At 33.7% G+C, this 13,181-nt stretch overlaps 1 protein-coding gene across 6 annotated transcripts in view; it reads left to right on the top strand.

The window, feature by feature from the left end:
• LOC123005895 (protein turtle) overlaps positions 1 to 12,570 on the top strand; it is a 34,779-nt gene extending 22,209 nt beyond the window's left edge. The window contains exons 9-16 of one of the 6 annotated variants that reach the window (XM_044399950.1): positions 551 to 1,405; positions 3,828 to 3,908; positions 5,209 to 5,409; positions 5,465 to 5,692; positions 5,744 to 5,822; positions 7,603 to 7,676; positions 8,134 to 8,144; positions 10,331 to 10,466. In XM_044399950.1, coding sequence (XP_044255885.1) covers positions 551 to 1,405; positions 3,828 to 3,908; positions 5,209 to 5,409; positions 5,465 to 5,692; positions 5,744 to 5,822; positions 7,603 to 7,676; positions 8,134 to 8,144; positions 10,331 to 10,336 — 1,535 coding nt within the window. In that variant the 3' untranslated portion in view covers positions 10,337 to 10,466. Of the gene's footprint in view, positions 1 to 550; positions 1,406 to 3,609; positions 3,676 to 3,827; positions 3,909 to 5,208; positions 5,410 to 5,464; positions 5,693 to 5,743; positions 5,823 to 7,602; positions 7,677 to 8,133; positions 8,145 to 10,330 lie in introns of all 6 variants that reach the window. The other 5 variants (XM_044399949.1, XM_044399951.1, XM_044399945.1 and 2 more) reach the window with 5 other exon arrangements.
• Positions 12,571 to 13,181: the final 611 nt, after the last annotated feature.

Genomic DNA, 13,181 nt, shown 5'->3' with positions numbered 1-13,181 from the left:
GCTCCTTTACAACCCTTAAACATTTATTAATTTATTTCCAAAAAAAAACTGGTAGTTTACTCAAAAATATTCTTTAATTCTTGTAAGTCAAACATTTTTTTAACAAAAAAGTGTGATGTTTACAAAAAAAAAATTTGCATGGCAACAATTCTTGTAACAAGCTCGTTGTCTAAAAAAAAGAAAAAAAGTTGTGCTAGGTTTCCATTACAAAAAAAGTTACTATGTTTATCTCGTAAGTATAAACAAATAATTAATATTCAAAATTTTTTTTGAATAGCATTTTTATAGCCATAAAATCGTTTCCAGACTTTTGGACCAACAAAATCGTATACAGGGATTTTGTATAGTTTGAAAAGAAATTCGAAAAATATAATGGAAAAGTTTTAAGCTTTTTATGAGATACATGAAGTTCAGTTTCTTTTTTAAGTTTTCGTATTTCGTATATTTTGTTGTGTTTTTTGAATTTTGTATCGCATAGGCACTGCCTATGTTGCCGCCACTGGTGTTTAGGCATCCGTATTCAATTTAAAGTTTCATTAATCCGTTTTAGATCCAGCAAAGGTGACGTTTACGCCAACCGTTCAGTACTTGCCGTTCCGCTTGGCTGGAGTCGTCCAGTGTTACATCAAAGCCAACCCCCCTCTACAATACGTAACGTGGACCAAAGACAAACGCTTGTTAGAGCCGTATCAGACTAAAGATATCGTAATTATGAACAACGGTTCTCTCCTTTTTACCCGAGTCAATGAGAATCATCAAGGGCGTTACACTTGCACACCTTACAATGCTCAGGGAACTCAAGGATCTTCCGGTCAAATGGAAGTTTTAGTTCGAAAACCGCCAGTATTCACCATAGAACCTGAACCGCTGTATCAACGTAAAGTCGGCGATACTGTTGAGATGCATTGCGAGGCACAAGAAGCCGAAGGGACGCAGAAACCAACGATAGAGTGGCAAAGGCGAGACGGTAGCCCTTTGCCCCCAAAACGATACAAAATCGTCGGTGGAAACATAACCATCGAGGGTTTACGCGCCAAAGACTTTGGTTTCTACCAATGTGTGGCTTCTAATGAAGTGGCGACGATTGTTACCTCGACTCGGTTAGTGGTGGAGGGAACGGAGCCTCATGCCCCTTATAATCTATCTGGAAATGCGATGGAATTTGCAGTAACCCTGTCGTGGTTACCTGGGTATAGCGGAGGGCCGGATTATAAACAGAACTATACCATTTGGTATAGGGAAGCTGGAACTGCGGAATGGTCCACCATACCAGTTACGCCTTCAGGTAGCACTCAGATTAAGATTAATCGCCTTTCCCCGGGAACTACCTACGAATTTCAAGTGGTAGGGAAAAACGCTTTGGGCGATGGTCTGATGAGCAAAGTCATCACCGTCAAAACTTTAGGTAAGATTTTGATCTAGACAGAAAAAAAATTGTTTCAAACAAAATTTATTTAGAGCTAAGAAATTTGTTGATTCTGTACGGGCAAGGAAATATTTGTTCGCTTCTCTGGTTTTATTTATTTGTATCTATTAATACAATAATTGGTTAAAATAAAACAAAATTTCTTTAACGTTAAATAAAACTTTAGTTTTTTTTCTAATAGACAAAAGTGTTATTTGGTTCAATATTCATATTTATTTGAATGTACAAAATATTTGATTGTTTCAAGATTTCGGGTGTTCTTTTTAAAAAGATATTTCTTTCACTGAAAGTGATAATTTGTTTGTTTATTGAGAGAGGATAATGTTATAAAAAAAACGGTGTTGTAAAAAAAGTTGAAATATAATATGAATATAAAATCTAAAAAACTACAAACATTGATTTTTTTTCAATAATAGGTAGGTAAAAAACTTGTGCCATTGCTATTGCCACATTGGCAAAGTTGCAACTGTGTTTTTTAAAATGAAATAGGTCATAAATATTTGATTTCTGCCTAGAAGAAGAATCTGTGACACAACTAAACCCTAGTGACAAATTCACCAGATAAAAGCATAAAATTCACCAGATCCGAGCTAAAAAATTTGCAAAATTTTCACCAGTTTACGATTTGTATGGCTATATTTCACAAAAAACGCAATTTTCAGCTTAAAAATCTGCTTAAACTCTTGAAAAAACAGTAAAAATGACACGTTTTTCGGCCTAATACTGGGATTTTTCGGCTTGTTTTCAACGAAATTTTGCGAATTAATCCTTAAATCGCTCGAAAAATACAAAATGCAATTTTAAACTTAATTTCCTGATTATATAGTTGATTTTAGCGAAATCTAGCGAAAACTGAGATTTTAGTAAAAAAACAAAAACAAAATTTCGGCCAAATTTTGTGGTATCTCAGCTTATTTTTGTCTTAATTTTGCTCAAAAACCCGTTAAATCAAATGAAACAAACAAAACAACATCAATCAAGAGATTTTGAGAAATAAATGAACGAACGAAAGTCGGGTGAAACAAACTAAAAAATGATAACAATTTCGATTTAATTTTATAATTTTTTAGCCTGTTCTAATGCAATATTTCCAATTTTTTGTGTTATTATCTCCCAAAAAACGGGGTTTTTTGCCCTATTTTGTTGAATTTGTGGCTTGTATTTGACAATGATTATGTTTCTAGCTGAGAAAGCATTCGAAAAAACAAAAATAAGTTGTCATTTTCGACTCTGTTTATTAATATCTGGTAAAAACAAATAGAATTATTTTTAACCAATTTGGTGGTTTTCGATTATTTTTTCTTCGAGAAAATTTGACGAAATAATCAAGTTAAATCTTAAGTTAGGTAAAAAAATCAAAATATAATCTTTTTTTTATAACAATTTAGTGATGTTTGACACGCTTAGACAAACTCTCGCGAAAAAACAGTTTTAACTTAAAAATCTGCTTGAACATTTGAAAAAGGAAAAAATTACATCATTTTAGACCTAAATCTGTGTTTTTTTGGTTTGTTTTTAACAAAATTTTGCGAAATAATTGCTGAAAAACGTGCTAAAACCCTCAAGAAATGCAAAATTTACGCAATTTTCGACTTAATTTGTTGATTTTTCAGTTCGCTTTAGTAAAATCTCGCAAAAAAACCTGAGATTGTAGTACAAAAACGTGCTCGAAAACATTCTCAGCTTATTTTTGTCTTATTTTGCTCAAAACCAGTTAAATGGAATGAAACAAACAAAATAACATCAATTTCAATTGTTTTTGTGATTTTTAAGCGTGTTTGGACAAGATTTTGTAAAAAAATAAGAAACATAAATATTTTTAATCAATTTGGTGATTTTTCAAATTTTTTGAAAAAATTTGACGAAATACTCAAGTTTCTGGTTAAAAACGTGGAAAATGTTCGACCTGCCTGTTTATTCATTATAAAATTGATTCAAAAAAACTATTTCTTTACTTCAAAATTATTTTGCATTGAAATAATAACACTGATCAACTATCATGAAATAAATGGATTATTTTCATCAAACATTTCAGTTTACTTGGCTTAAGATTAAATTTTCTTTAGATGAATAGCATTTAATTATTTAAATAAATAAAAATACTTAAATTAAAGAAATGCCTTTCTTTACATGAAAACACAATTATTATACGTAAATTCTTGTTACTTTGCTGTCGTGGATAGACGTCAGCCTACCCCACAAAGTACAAGCAACACCAACACCCTTTCTTCCTGAAAACGAAAATTCGGGTAAGGGCATGATTTCAAAACATGTGTTTACAATTTTTTTCAATATCTGCTACCTACACTTTTGCATGTTTGTTTTTATTTGCCCTTCTTGAATTTCATATTTTTTGCTACTTGCAACTCGATTTTTTGCATGACGTGTTTTTTTTTTTCAGATATTTTAGACTATAGTAATATTATTTTGCCTACTGATTCAACTGGAAGAGTCTATTATCCACCGATCTACAAGCCTAAAGGTATTTTTTCTATGTTTTGTAATTTTCGTTTAGTTTTACTAACCTTATGGGCTGTGGTCAGTAATCACGTTTATATGAAATTAAAGGCAATTTAATATTTATAGTGTGTCTCCGGATAGGTGACACGACTTTTGTAAAAGATAAAAAATTCCTGATTTAATTTTCAATTTTTAGAGGTTCGGCCTTACTTGGTTAGGACTAATTCCTAACATAATTTCAGTTTTGAAAAATCAAGTACCTATGCCTTTTATGTGGCACGACACGAAAAAAGGCATTAAGAAAAAAATGTATTAAAAAATGTTTTTTTAAAATAGTCTTTTATTAGAAAAAAAATATATAAAAGCTTTGGGAGTGGTTACACAATTACTTTGCTCAGTTGACCGCCCCCAAAGCTTTTATAAATTTTACAATCTTAAGGGGTAAGTAAAGGTCCTTTTCTGACAGAAAAAAATTATTACTTACTTTTTAGTACATTTTTCTAATAAAAGCTTATTTTTAAATAAATAACATTTTTTATATATTTTTTTAATTTTTAGTCTTTACCTATTGTTTTGTGAAATCTTTTAAGTTTTAATTTTCTTTATTTTTGGATTTTTTAATATATTTTTTTGGTTTTAATTTTTTTTTCGTATTTTTGATTAATAATTTTTTTGATTTTTGGATTCGGTTGATTTTTTAATTTTTTTGATCTTTAAACTTTTTTGATTATTTTTGATTTTTGAACTTTTTTACTTTTTGCATTTTTTGTTTTAGGCATTCGTTTGATTTTTGTATTTTTTAATGCAGATGTATGCAAAATTTCAGTTTGTTCAACGACAAGAACTGTCTCAAATTTGACTCGTAAGATTTCGTGCAGACAGACAAACAAACAAAGCAAATTAAATAAAAGATTATAAAAATTGTTCAGAATCAATATTTAGGCCCCTATTTTTCCACTAAGCCAAAAAATGAAGAATTAAGTCGTGAGTTTTTTATCTTCTAAAAGAGTCGTTTCACTTATCCGGGGACTTACTGTATATTTCTGTTTTGCTGTTTTTTGCATGTGTCAATTGGAGAAACAGTTTTGGAACGAAAAAATCAATGCATTAACTCATTTAATTAAGAATGAAACTTTGATAAATGTGCTTATTTATATCTGGTTTAGTTCGCTTTTTTGCAGCTAGCACAGAATTTTAATTTTTGACGCGACTAGTGATCACCATTAACTGAATTCAAGAGAATCAGCCATTGATAGTGAAATGGCGTTGACTTCTTTTGGAATCAGTAGTAAATGTAGAAACTGTTGTCATATATAATTTAGAACTCTTGCATTCAGGACCAAAGCCAGGTATCCCTAAAAATTTGACTGTAACAGAAATTAGTAACGGCTTTTTGATTACGTGGCAACCACCTACAGAAAGAGCTAATCTAATTCAGCACTACTCAATTAAATACCGAACCGACGGTGGATGGAAAACTTTGAACAAAGCTCAAATTCGACCTGAGGATACTCAGTACTTAGGTAAATTTCCCATTTATCTAATAAACCACCCAACTAAGTATTTTGCACATTTCAGTTAAGAATTTAGTAGGAGGTAGAACGTACTATTTTAGAGTTGTAGCCTATTCAATGAAAAGTTTCGAAACTAGTGAAGAAGTGAAGTTTTCCGTGCCAGCCAGAGTTAAACACAAAGCGATTACAGCGGGCGTTGTGGGTGGATTTCTGTTTTTTGTCGTGGCTATAATTCTCTCTGTGTGTGCTGTAAAAATCTGCAATAAACGGAAACGGCGGAAACAAGAGAAAGGTGAGTTTCAAACGCAAATTACCTAAAATTATGACATTGCAATGTTTGCAGCGTATAATATGGTAGCTTGTCGAATTACTGACTCCAGAAATGGGGGAAATGCAACGGATAGCCAAGTGCCTTTGAAAAAGTGAGTGTTCATCTCTTTTATTTACTTCATTCTTCTATATCTTTGTCACAACAATGAATTCTACACAAAATCGTTGATAAAATTTTACTTTCCTTATCCTCTAAGTAAAGTATTGTAATCGGCCGAAATTTGACCTACCCAGATTTGTAGCTTCAAGACACCAAAAAAGTTGGTTTGGATTATTGAGTCTGTAAACAGCATATCTCGAGAACGATAAGAGTTAGAAATTTGAAGTTTGGTATGTGAGTTACTTGTGGGAAGGGGACGCAGCACGAAACATTTGGTAAAAATCGGTCGCACCGTTCGGTCGCAAAGACCAAAAGTCGGACGTAAAGCGGCGGGTTAGCTTGCTAAAGTCTGTTTTTTTCTAATGGAAATGCCAAACAGTCTTAACGTTGGCACCACTAGTAAATTCATTCGTGGTAATTTTAATAAAGGAAGTTTAAAAAAAAAGAACAAATTCGGTACCGCTAGCAGTTTTTAGAAATTTGGAAACGAATAGTTTCCAAGCAGAAAATTAGAAAAAGGACCCGTTAAAATGTAAAAGCAATTTGTAATGCAGGTTTGTTAAACATTCTCAATTTTTAGCAAGAAATTGACAAGAATAAAAATAAACATGAATGAGAAAGAACCTCGGAAAGAACGCAATTAAATTAGTGTCGTGTGTATCGTTTTTGAAGAACGAGTTGAAAAAGTTACAATTTAGAAACTAAAGCTGAAGAATTTATAAAATGCATCAACTTTGAGCTCATTTCAATAAATTACACAAAATTTATTGCCAATCATCATAAAACCTACTTGTATCTTTCGCTAAATAACTTTTTCTGTATATACATCCTTTTTCTTCAAATTTTTTGTAACAAGAACCTCATTTTTATTCACAATTTGCGGTATTAAAATTATTAGCACTGAATTCTGTCTTTAGACCTTAGGTAATGATGTCTATCCATAGGTATTCAATAGTTTTTGTGATTTTTTACTTTTATACGTTAGAGATTACTTCACATAAAATTAACTTGGAAGAGTTTGAAATACTATAATTTCGATTATTAAGTTTGGGGTAGAATTTAAACCCGAGATAAATTCCCGCTTTACTAAGTAACTATCCCAAAAGCACTGACGTCAACAACGCTTAAATGTACTCACCTTTGGCATTATAATTATTATTGTATACACAGAACACAAATATTAAAATAAACAAACACCAAAATATAACGTTAAAACAGATCTGCAATCTGCATTACCGACATTCAAACAGCCAATGAACGCAAAGAAGGGATTATTACCTCACAGCAAATAAAACGCGCGCGTTTTGAGTTTATTTCATTTTACGAGTTTTTGATATATTTTTTTGTCCTAAAATTAAGATTTCAAAAAAAAAACGAAAACATGGGTCAATTTTTTAATAAAGATTCAGAATATGCAATAAAAAAATGTGTAACGACCCAATTATAGCGCTTTCAAGAGCAAACGGGCACACAAGATTAATAAAAGTCAGAATTTTGAAATCATAACCATAATTTTTTAACAAAATTTGTGGCTGTGGAGATAAGCCACACCAAAATTTTTGAGTTGATAATTTCCATTTAAATAAAAAACAGACTTTACTCGGATTTCCAACACTAAATTATTGTCGTTAGGATGTTTTCCCCATAAGTAGGATAAGGAAAGTCGTGTGATGTTCACACTGGATTTTTTTGTTTATTTTTGTGTTGTTGCGACAAAGATGGTTCTCTACTTGTTAAGACTTGGGTATAAGGTGATTTATCTCCTCTTGTAGGACGGTTGAATCCGAGTCGTACCGTGATTACGAGAGCGTATTTATAATTCCCGGGACAAGCGTTGACACGAACCGTAAGCGTCAGGCTTGAAGGTTCCGCTATACCATGCGATCTCTATATCAAAAAACTGTTAAAATATGAATTTAACAAGATCGCATTTCATGGCGGAATCTGAACTAGATTCCTGTAGAGTTCAAGTAGATGGTGAGTTCAAAGATTTGCCATAAACTTGGACTTAAATGTGCTTCATTTGTTCCTGGAATGTGGACCTCTCCATAGGGTTGGTCTTTTCTGTGTAGGTGCATTAGATCTATAGACTTTGAAAACACGCTATGTTTCGCGTTAAGTTATACCGTTGATGAAATGAATCGACACACATTCTAATCCGTGCTCGATTTATTTCAAACTTTACCAAATTTAACACTGCAAAATCAGTCTTTTAAATCTCTTAATAACTAAACGCGTATTTCTGCATTACCTAGTTTCTGATCCCAAACGTGTGTTATTTGCCGCCATCTGGATCTGCGCAGGAGGAAAAAAGGTGAAATTCGCGGCTAAAAAACATTACGCACTGTCACATGTATTGTTTTCTTTATGTTAACTGTGCACCCTCTACTTACCTCGCCCTATTCACATCACAATCATCTATTCTAATTCATTATTATCACACGCAAATTCACCTCCTAAACACCCTTCCACACGATTCACAGCATGAGTCCGCATTTGCTTGGATTTGATCAACTTTAATTGATTACGACTTGTTTGATTATGAGAGCATGGGGTTCATTGTTAATTTTTTAACTGGACGCGCTTGTTTTTGGACCACACAGCCAGGAACATGCTACCAAAGTTGGAGAATAATTCTATAAACAGTGATATAACACGAAAAAATAAACGAAAAAATTAACCTGAGATTATTCCCCAGGTCAAGATAAAGCGATTTCATCCAAGTTGCGCAGTTCAAAAATTAGAGGGCACCAAAGTTTAAAAATTATTTTCATTTTTTTTAATAACTTTTTAATGGATTAAATTTGATACAGCCAATTTGACATCAAAATCAAATTTTTAAGCTGTTTTTTTATTTTATTTTTATTGTAAAGTACTTATTTATTAAAAACTTGACACATTTTAAGTTAAACGATATCCGAGTGGCGTAATTCTTTTTTTATTCGAAAGGGCCATTATTTTTAAACAATTTTCTTATCTTATAAAATTTGTATATTGGCCTTGGTTTATTATTGTTCTTAAAATTGAATTAAAGATTCTTTTTTCTGTTTTGCGTCTGAACTAAAGCTTATTTCGATACTAGAACCGATGCTTTAAGAGCTATTTCTCACCAATTTGGGTGCTGAAATAGACTAACTAGTACAATTTACTTTCTAGAGGTTGGTAATGGTGATTTTCAGTGGCTTTTTGAGCGATTTCTCTTTTATCAGGTGGTGTGCATGAAATATTTGCAGTATTCATTGTTAATTGAACAACATTTTGAAAAATACTTGCGACTTGACACTTCGAAAATCAAACTTTGTGACATTCATTACCAACCACAATTATTAGAGCAAATTTTGAAAAATTGACTTTTATGTTAAAAAAGTACGTAAGGCGCGCAAAATAGAAAAAATAGCATAAAAAAAAACTTGTTTCATAAGTCAACCTGAACTCGTTCCACAAAAATTGCCTTATGAAACGCGTTCTTTAATATATTATTTTAGGTTTTAGTAGGTATCTTTATGTATGTTTGTGTTAGTTAAGAAAAGTGTAATTAATTAATAATTTAAACAAAAATTATACTCGTAGAAAAGTTATTACTTTCTTGAGTTGATTATGATGTGGATTAATCCAGTTACAGGGAGGATAAATAAAACAAAATGTTTTAATCCAATAGTTTCGTTTCCTATTGAACATCATCAGGATTACTAGAGGTCAATTACAAACAGTAAATAAAGATTATGGAAGATAACATTTATACTCTTTTTTTATTTTAATGTGCGGTGCGTCAAGTAGGTTGTAGAAGTCTAAATGCATCTTTAATTTAAAGGCCAATTTACACAAAAAAATGTCATTAATGTCATTGAGAATAAATTTAATCACATCAGTAATGACAAATATCCTTAAGTTTGTTAATTACGTTGTTAATTTTAATTATTTTTTGCTACCTGGGGTACACATTTATTTGAAAAAATAATTTTTAGGGAAGATTGAGGTTAGAATTGTTTGAATTTTCGCATGATTGCCACCCTAAAATGATCCCTTTCAACGGCTACTTCGATGCACAGTAATATGAAAACGAGTATAGGTTCTCAACATCTTTTCTGGAGGAACAAGCGTGCTTGTTAAATAACATTTTAAACAATAATCTTTTCAAATTAAGTACCATTCCAGAAATAAATAATTTTTGTAATTGTCCTCTCTTTTTATAGCGATCCTGATTATAGGATAGGGAACGAAACTAATCGATTGAAACATTTTGTTTCATTTATTCTGTTCTTGTAATTGGATTAATCTTAATCAAAAAAATTATAATTTCGTAGGCGTCCTCTAACTTTTAAATAGAGGTAAGATGGGTTAAACCGCTTTATTCTGACCTGGGAAATCTCAGGTTACTCTTTGTCCCCATCTTTTACTAGTATATAAGTAAAAAAAAATTGTATGTTGCTGGAGTGCGGTGGCAAAAACTTGTGCGGTGTGAAGTAGCCCGTTTTTCTAAAACCGCTTATATTGTGACAGACTTAGAAAAGGCCGAATATCAGGTTTGAGGCTCATCGGTTTCATCGTGAATTGGATATGGCCTCGAGACCGATGTCGAACCGGCAGCAGCTTAAGTTGGCATCCCGATTATCTCCACTCTGGCTCTCCATCAAAATCCCTGGGTCGAATATCTCGAGCAGCAGACGGTCGTTTCGTTCTGGTGGATTCCATACTGAGTTTACGAACTGATAGTCCTTCAAACGCGAGTAGCAGTGACGATGGGGGCTTCCTGCCGCGAAAAGGGGTGCGTAATCGTGCGTCTTGGCGCAGGCCATTAGTCGGCTATCCCAGTCAGTTGAGTCTGAGATCAGACGCTTCGGGCCAAAGTGCTCGAGGAATCGGTGGTTTTTTCACCAATTTCGGACAGCGTGTTCCCTTGAAACCGATCCCGACGATTTACACTCCAGTAACACCGAATTTCCAATCCAGTTCTCCGGCAACATCGAGCGCTTTGTTGCTGACTCCTTGGAGTCCCCTGTATTTCAGCGATTTGAGTTCTGTCCGTTACACGAGTTCGGGGGAGCGCTCTTATCCCACTCCGCCCGGATTTATGCAACTGCGCTCGGTCCACGAGCGCTATTCGCAGGAGTTGCCCCCTCTGCGTGCCATCCATGAAGAGTCTCAAGGTTTTATCCCGGTTCACCCGATCAGAGAAAGCCCCACACAACGTAGCAGAATTCCTCCGAGGCCACGAGCGAGACTCTTGCCCCGCCATGCTAGAATCGCTCGAAGTGCTCCTGAGTTAGGGTCACCTGACCATTTAGACCGCTCTCCGGAGAGCAGGTCCAGTTCGAGTGGGTTTGGTAGCAAGAATACTTCCTCTCAACAGAATCATAGTTCTCAAAGCGGTAGCACTTTTACCGAGTGGAGGTCTCCGCCGTATAGGCCGCCACCGCCGCCTCCTTCAGCTTTGCCGCCTCCACCACCCCTCGTTGGACATTGGATGGAGTTGGCCTCGTCGTCACCGTCGACCTCGGACCAATTACACAAAGCCGTGGATGTTGGAAGCGTCGACGGTCATTACGAATTTGATCCTTCAACGCCAACTCCGACACCGTCGACCCCCACGGGCTCCAGAGATGTCGACTTGGAGACAGGTACCAGGAAGGGGTATGGGACGTTGAGGAGTCGCTACGACAACATCGATGCCAGAGTCCAAGCGATGAAAGAAGAATTCAACGAGTTTAGGAAACGACAAGCGAAGAGAAGACGAAGTCACGAATTGGAGAGTGCCTGTTGACATTTAGTGTGCGTGAATTTCTTGATGTGATCTCGACGTCAAAAAGCACTAAATTTAATGAAACATGTTCTAAATAATATTAACACACACGATGAGAACCAAATCCAGACCCCAAAGTTATTTTTTTTAAAGGTACACTTCAATTGATACCTCGTACATAATCAGAAAGCTCAATGAATAGGTCATTTTGTGTAAATAGGCGTCGTCGGTTCGGTGCTGCCCCCACCTGACCACCTTTTGATGATCGACGCCAACCAATAATTCTAACGCTTTAGCGCGGCCTCGGCCGCGACCAACATTCTACACGAGAGGCTGTTGCGACATTGTAATACTAGGTGTTTAGGATAAAACTTGTATAACGTACCTTCGCTCTAGGAGCAAAGCAGGACTTAACCTGCATTTTCATCTATAATTTTGAATGTTGTACTAGCACTCTGGGAACAAGGAATTCCTGGGTGAAATTGTTTTCAATTCGTTATGATTTATTACAAATTTTGTATAGTGATATTAGTTTAATTTCACTTTGTTATGATTAAGGTCTGAAATAAGTACAAGTTATATTTAGTGCAAACTTTTAGGAATGAATGATTCGAATGGTCTGTTAAAACATTCACGAAATTCTAACAATTTTATTACTTGAGATTGTAAGAGGCGAATACATTGCCTCAATTATTTACTTGCCTTTATTTCCTATTGTCATACTATAATTTTTAATTAAGGACGGAAACACATTTTTAAATACAATTTGCATGTCTATTAGGCACTCGATTTTTTCTAAGAAAAAATAAATTCGATCCCAGTAATTTCTCTGACTGTACATTAATTACAAAATTATATCATTTCACGGCACACTGGACTTAGCAGTAGCATTTTTTAGTTATAAGTGTTAAGTAGTATAAAACAGTTGTTACTATGTAACTACGCTGTATAAAGCATCACATTTGATTAAAATACAATAATAATGTTGCCAGATCTCATACCTACGAATTATTTTATTTCACTCCTCACAACAATATCCTACCGACTGTGCCAATAAGAATGTGATAATAAACAATTTATGAATCTGAGCTCATTTTAATGTATAATAATTTTATATCAGAATTTTGTACTAGCGAGTTAGTAAAGTCATTATTTTATTTAATGTTAAAAATAAAAAAATATCGGAACTTGATAGATATAGTAATCTAGAGCATCGTCTAAAATTATTTTATTTATTATTTTAACTATTCAGCGTGTTCCAAAACAAATTAGAATACAAACTTGCATTTTTTTCAATGAAACACCCTAAGTTTTTTGACATTACAACTTTTGTTGTTGTAATAAAGGGAAAAATAGGTCCTGTTCTCTCAAAGTTTATTATACTTGCTACTTTTTATTTATTTTTAATGAAGTAGAAGAATTGGGCGAGGTCGGAAATAAATTAAACAATATTGCCTGAAGATGGCTATCTAAAAATAGCCAAAACGTGTAGCAAGGATAAGAATAAACTTTGAGAGAACAGGACCTATTTTTTCCTTTATAACCAAAAATCTCTCACAAACATGGATTGTTCAATAAAAAACTTTTATTTAGTTTTTGAAATAAGATGGG

This window comes from Tribolium madens, unplaced genomic scaffold, assembly GCF_015345945.1.
Source record: "Tribolium madens isolate multiple individuals breed KSU strain unplaced genomic scaffold, Tmad_KSU_1.1 Scaffold_20;HRSCAF=117;Tcas5.2_LG4, whole genome shotgun sequence".
Taxonomy (NCBI): domain Eukaryota; kingdom Metazoa; phylum Arthropoda; class Insecta; order Coleoptera; family Tenebrionidae; genus Tribolium; species Tribolium madens.
Note: the sequence above shows the minus strand (reverse complement) of the source record. Positions and strands in the feature narration are given on the sequence as shown.